Source organism: Dendropsophus ebraccatus, chromosome 3 (genome assembly GCF_027789765.1).
Source record: "Dendropsophus ebraccatus isolate aDenEbr1 chromosome 3, aDenEbr1.pat, whole genome shotgun sequence".
NCBI lineage: Eukaryota > Metazoa > Chordata > Amphibia > Anura > Hylidae > Dendropsophus > Dendropsophus ebraccatus.
In genome coordinates this window covers 113,110,607-113,116,606 of record NC_091456.1, presented here as the reverse complement: position 1 = coordinate 113,116,606, position 6,000 = coordinate 113,110,607, and the positions used below count along the sequence as shown (strand labels likewise).

The window sequence follows — 6,000 nt, the reverse complement described above, 5'->3', positions numbered from 1 at the left end:
TGAATTTCCCCTCAGAGCTGTGTTTGGCTCTGAGTTAGGGCCCTATTCCACAGTAACGATAATCGGCTGGATCGGCCCGATTTGGCCGATTATCGTTCGGTGAAATAGGGAGAACGATCAGCCGATGATCGTGTCATCGGCTGATCGTTAATTTAGGGCCAGACCTAAAATCGTTCCCCCACTGCGCATCGCTACGGTTGAATAGCGGTGCGCGACCGACGATTTGACAAGCAGCAGCATACATTACCTGTCCAGGCTTCTTCTCCGCGCTGTCTTCATCCCTGGGTCCCGCACGCTCTATCTTCAGAATGGCCGGTCAGCTGACGGGTCTGGGTCTGACCATGAAGAGCCTAATCAGTTGCATGTTCCTGACACGGATTTGGTTGATCCATGTTGGACCGTTGTATTTTTCTTATTGCTTTTACAATATGTATATCAGTTGATTGCACCGTTACTGCACCCTGTTACCCTGTAAGCTCACATTAAACTACTTTGTGTCACTCTTTGATAATTCTATTGTATTGCTCTTCTGTGATTTACCCTAATAAACAGAGTTAAAAAAAATTGCATATACACTCTACAAAAAACAAAAACAAAAAAAAACAATGAGTATACCCTCTACATCTAGATGGAGCCAATACTTTCAACAGATATGTAAGTCATAAAAGAAATCCACAATAAGTGCAAGGGCTGTTTATAATTCATTTTATTAATGACAATTATGATTAAAACAAATCAATGGGAGAGGAAAACAAAAATACACTGTGCTAGCACAAGCATTCCTGGGTATTTAAAACTCAATAACTACTACAGCAAAACAAATAAAGCCAGCAGATGCTTTTTAGTCTGCGAAGTAGACATGAGAAGATCTAGGTACTCATTCATCTTTGCGCAATATATTGGTGTTATTGAAGAGGAAACTCTAAATACACATTTTATTAATCTACTAAGAAAGCAGTGCAGGGTAAGGGAGAAAAAAAAACTTAAAAGGAAAAGAGCCCTTCGGCAACATTGACAAATAAAACTCCTTGTCTTGCAGGAAGGAAGGTGGCCAACGTCATGTAGGAATTTCCAAGTGCATAAACCAAGACTGAAGCTATACCTATATGGTACCTGTAAATCAATGGCACAGCGCATATATACAAACCCAGCAACTGCTGATTCTTTAAGCAGGAACTTAAAGAAATTCTTTAAATAGAAACTAAACATTGTGGTTTGTTTTCTTCACATCTGCCTACATAACATTAATACAATGGTGCAGGTGACCTAAATTATAAATACTAGGTTGGTGTTACAAGAACAATTCAAGTTGTATTTTATTTTTTAGACTTCCCTATTGTTACTGTGATAGCACTGGTATTGCCTATCAATTAGTTCATAGTAAATAGATCTTGGTTAGAGCACTAATGCATAATAGACAATTATTGGTATTGCCTTGCACTGGTCAAAGGCCAAGTCCTTTCAGTTTCTGACTGGAAGAGTGTTCAATGATTTTTATCGTACACCGACTGTAGGCCACCTTCCACACTGCCTGCAGTCCTGTTTGCTTTTCAACCAGTTTCAAAATCTATTAAGAAAACTTGACTTTCAAACCTATATAATCCCCAGTTTCCACTACTAGATCCATATCTGGGAGGGGAAATTCACAATAGCAGGCTAGCTTGTCTCTCCCTGACAGCTGGGTGCCGAAGGGCAGAAAAGATCTGTCCCTTTTTCAAGCATACGATTTGCCTAAACAAAGATTTGTTTTGTGGAGTAGAGTCCAGACAGTAGCCAATCAAAGCATACAGAAAACACTGAAAAAACCCCTCTCCTTAAGGGAGTTTGTATACTCCATTGCTCTGCTACACTGCTTTAGGAAAGAGAGGCTAATCATTAAGTCATTTGCTGCATCTGAAAGTCCCTGTTTGTGGCGGTGTTTCTAACTTGCCACATAGTCAACCACAATTGTCTTGCAGTACTCAGGTCCACTGCAACCAGCAGAATAAAAGAAAAGAAAATTCAACCAGCACTTCGTTTCTCTAGAAAGTTTAAAAACCAACTAGTACAGAACCTTTAGGTAGAGGGGCATGGTGGAGACCATCAGTCCCCTAATCAAAGCCAGCTTGAAAATCAACCCTGCATCTCAAAGTTGACCTCCTCATTTCTCAATAATACTGTGGTTTGTGTTAGAAACTAGAGAAGAAACTAGAATATGCTGTCTTTATGATTTAAAACAGACTCAAAAGAATCTATTTAAAAAAAATTAACACAACTCTGAGATAAGGAACTGTTTTCCTCCAGCTTTGATAACAGTGCCAAAGGAGTACATAACCAGCTGGAAAACAAAAGCTGTTCCTCTAGCCCTTGCCCAAGTTACGGTGCAGGCCAGAAAGCTCTAGCAGGCTGTTGAAATTCTTACAGCGGCAACTTGATGGCAATGGTTACTCCCATTTACTACCTATCCTGTTAAGGTGCGTGTGGCTTCTCTGGTGTATAGCCACGTCTCCTATCGTTCTCCTCGCCTCTGTGTGCTTGCAGTGGTCTCTCTCGCTTTCGCCCTTTCTCGATTTTATATTTTATCCCTCTCACGTTCCTCTCTCTCCTGTTGCTCTCACAGTGGTGCTTCAGTTTTAGCAGTGGAAAACAGGTATCCGTTTATTTTTTTATTACTCAGAATAAAATGTGGATGAACTAAGTTCCACGCAGGCTTAGCTCGTCTTCAACCTGAAAAGAAGAAAAATAAATCTAAAATAATTGTCAATAGAACAGAATAATGTAATTGTGTAAAAAAAAAGTCAGCTGATAAGTTTCTTAAAATACAAATTATGTTCTCACAAACAGTGACAGTTATTTGGCACTCAGAAAAACGGCTGTTTTGAGTATCAAACGACCAGTGCAATTTTAATTTATAACAGTCTATGTACAACAGTTGTAAATATTTGACATGCTTATTATTTTGACGGCCATAACTAATAACGCCCATTGTGCAATACATTGTGTAAAACGGCTGTAGTTTGCATTGACTTTTATGCAAATCATTGCAAAATGGCGGTTGCTTTATTTGAAAACAGCTGATCTTTTCATAAAAAAGTATGTTGTGTGAACACAGCCTCAGGTGGAAATAGTAATAACTTACACACTAGTACTGTGACAGCCCAGTCACACCTCCAAGTTGATAGGCGCGCTCCCCTTGGTAAGTAGAGTCTTGCGATAACGCAACATCAATCTGTGACTTAAATTCATCACCAAGGTAGCTATCCTGGAATGAGACAGCAAACTCTTTATTATACTGAAATGAAAATACAGTTAAACATAAATTATCACCTAGTATTGTTTTCCTTAGTGATTAAAGCCAGATACAGGAACATGTTAGAGACAGAAGTTTGTCGGCAGAAAAAGACCACTGGGTGCATCTAGTCTGCCCTTTTAGCATTTCCCTTCTTATCTTATAGATAGGATAGATATATGTTTATCCCAGGCATGTTTAACCCTTAGGGGACACAGCCAGGTTTCAGTTTTGCGTTAGTTTTTCCTCGTTGTGTATATAAGGCCACAGCGTGTGCATTTTTTTTTCACCTAGAAACCCAGATGAGCCCGTATTTTTTTGCGCCATTAATTGTACTTTGCAATGGCAGACTTAATTTTTGCCTATCATATGCCGTGAAACCAGAAAAAAATTATATGTGTGGTAAAATCGAAAAAAAAGAACGCAATTTTTTTTATTTGGGGGCCGTTTGCCCTAGGGTAAAACTGTTATACAAGTTCCTCAAGCCAGTATGATTACAACGATATGTAACTTGTATAACATTTTATGGCTTTTAAAAAATTAAAACCTTAAAAAAAAAAAAAATCCTTAAAATCACTATTACCATGCTTATAACGTTTATATCCTTTGGTCTATGGGGCTGTGTGAGGTGTCATTTTTTGCGCCATGATCTGTACTTCCTATCGGTACCTTGATTTGCGTATATGCGACTTTTTGATCGCTTTTTATTACAATTTTTCTAGATTTGGAATTTTTTTCTGCTTACACCATTTACCGTGTGAGATCGGGAAATAGAAGCCAGTGATGGGTGAGCAAGTGCTAGCTGTTGATCGTGGACTTTTACAAATGTCGAAAGATAAATCAGCTGTCGGACGCATACCTCTCCATGTACTAAGAGATGGGCGGCTGATGGCTGAACCATGTAATAGGCTCTGTAAGCTAGTCCCAATCTAGCAGATTGGATGCTATGTACAGTTTAAAACAGTTTTTGTCTTACTCAAATTGATAAATCTAAGCCAAAGATTTAACAAAATAAACTTTTTTGATACATATGTACTTTATAGTTATGCATTTACTATTCAGGTATCTGTTTAGCGCACAAATCACTAGATAAGTATTATATGACTGATGTCAATGTTCACACTGCTTGGTAATGGTCCCACAATGGAAAAAAGCCTTAATACCTGTGATAATTCTGGCTGAGAAAGCCCTGGCTGGCTCATTTGTGATGGCTGGCTCATGGATATGTAACCCTGGGTTAGAGGACCTTGTGAAAATGGCTGGGACACAACATCTTGACTGGCTTGACTATTTGGCATATTTCCCTGACTGATGCCTTGAAGCCCAATGCCTCTCTGTTTCTGGCGTCCACCACGGGTTGCTTTCCCTTTAGGCATTCCACGACCTTGGGAAACACGGTCAATGTATGAATGAGCTGCAAGATGATTAACACAACACTTTCAAAAGATTATCATAGGCACAAAACATTACTGTAAAATGTCATTTAGTCATGGCACAAAAAAACTGCAGTATATTACACAGAAGTAGATCAGCCTGATACCATTAGACAGCCTCATGTTATCAGACACTTGTGGTTTAACACAAGGAGAGCTGTAAGAGGTTAATAAAAATCCACCTAGCATGCACTTGTATCCTTAAAATAGCATACTGAAAACACTAGTCCACTGTACAGTATGGTCTGAACAAAAAGATGTTTTAAATGCTAGTTTATAGAGATCTGCAGACAATAAAAACTTCCCTAAAAGGAAAAGTCAGGCGAAAATCTTTATTTATAGTGACTCTGTACCCACAATCTGACCCCTCCAAACCACTTGTACCTTCGGATAGCTGCTTTTAATCCAAGATCTGTCCTGTGGTCCGTTCGGCAGGTGATGCAGTTATTGTCCTAAAAAAAATACCCGTGCCAAACGGGAGTATCTGCGCCCCAACTTTGCACAACCTCTCTGTCCCTCCTCCCCACCCTCTTCATCATTAGGAATGCTCCAGGCAGATTGCCTCCTATTCCCCACCTATGGCAGCCTGGAGAAAATGTTTGTGGCATTGCTAATGCTGAAAAGGGTGGGGAGGAGGGATGGACTGGCTGGTGCAAAGTTAGGGCACAGATACTCCCGCGTTTGGCACGGGCTTCAAATTTTAAAAGTATTTTTTTAGGACAATAACTTCATCACCTGCCAAACAGACCACAGGACATATATATTGGATTAAAAGCAGCTATCCAAAGGTACAAGTGGTTTGGGGTGGGTCAGATTGTGGGTACAGAGTCGCTTTAAGTATTGTATTGCCCCTCAAAAGTCATACCAATCGCTAATATACACTTACTATTGGAAATGCTTATAAAGTGCTTTTTTCCCTGCACTTACCACTACATCAAGGCTTCACTTCCTGGTTAAAATGGTGATGTCACGACCAGACTCCCAGAGCTGTGCAGGCTGTGGCTGCTGGAGAGGATGATGGCAGGGGGATGCTCAGTGTCCCCCTGCCATCATCCTCTCCAGCAGCCACAGCCCTGTGAGTTGGGTCGTGACATCACAATTTTATCCAGGAAGTGAAGCCTTGATGCAGTAGTAAGTGCAGGGAAAAAAAGCACTTTATAACCGTTTCCCATAATAAGTGTATATTGGTGAATTGTATAACTTTTGGGGGGAAATACAATACTTTAATAAAAAATTTTTGCCGGACTCCTCCTTTAACAAGTCACAGCTAGACTTTAGGCCCAAATATTTTACCTATAC

General features: G+C 39.9%; 1 protein-coding gene across 2 annotated transcripts in view; it reads right to left on the bottom strand.

Moving 5' to 3' along the window:
• Positions 1 to 691: 691 nt before the first annotated feature.
• The window catches only part of UPF1 (UPF1 RNA helicase and ATPase), a 64,332-nt gene continuing 59,023 nt past the window's right edge, over positions 692 to 6,000 (bottom strand). Inside the window, exons 22-24 of one of the 2 annotated variants that reach the window (XM_069962522.1) lie at positions 4,432 to 4,652; positions 3,119 to 3,241; positions 692 to 2,706 (exon numbers count right to left, since the gene is read on the bottom strand). In XM_069962522.1, the coding sequence (XP_069818623.1) occupies positions 3,122 to 3,241; positions 4,432 to 4,652 (341 nt within the window). In that variant the 3' untranslated portion in view covers positions 692 to 2,706; positions 3,119 to 3,121. Of the gene's footprint in view, positions 2,707 to 3,118; positions 3,242 to 4,431; positions 4,683 to 6,000 lie in introns of both variants that reach the window. The other variant, XM_069962520.1, reaches the window with a different exon arrangement.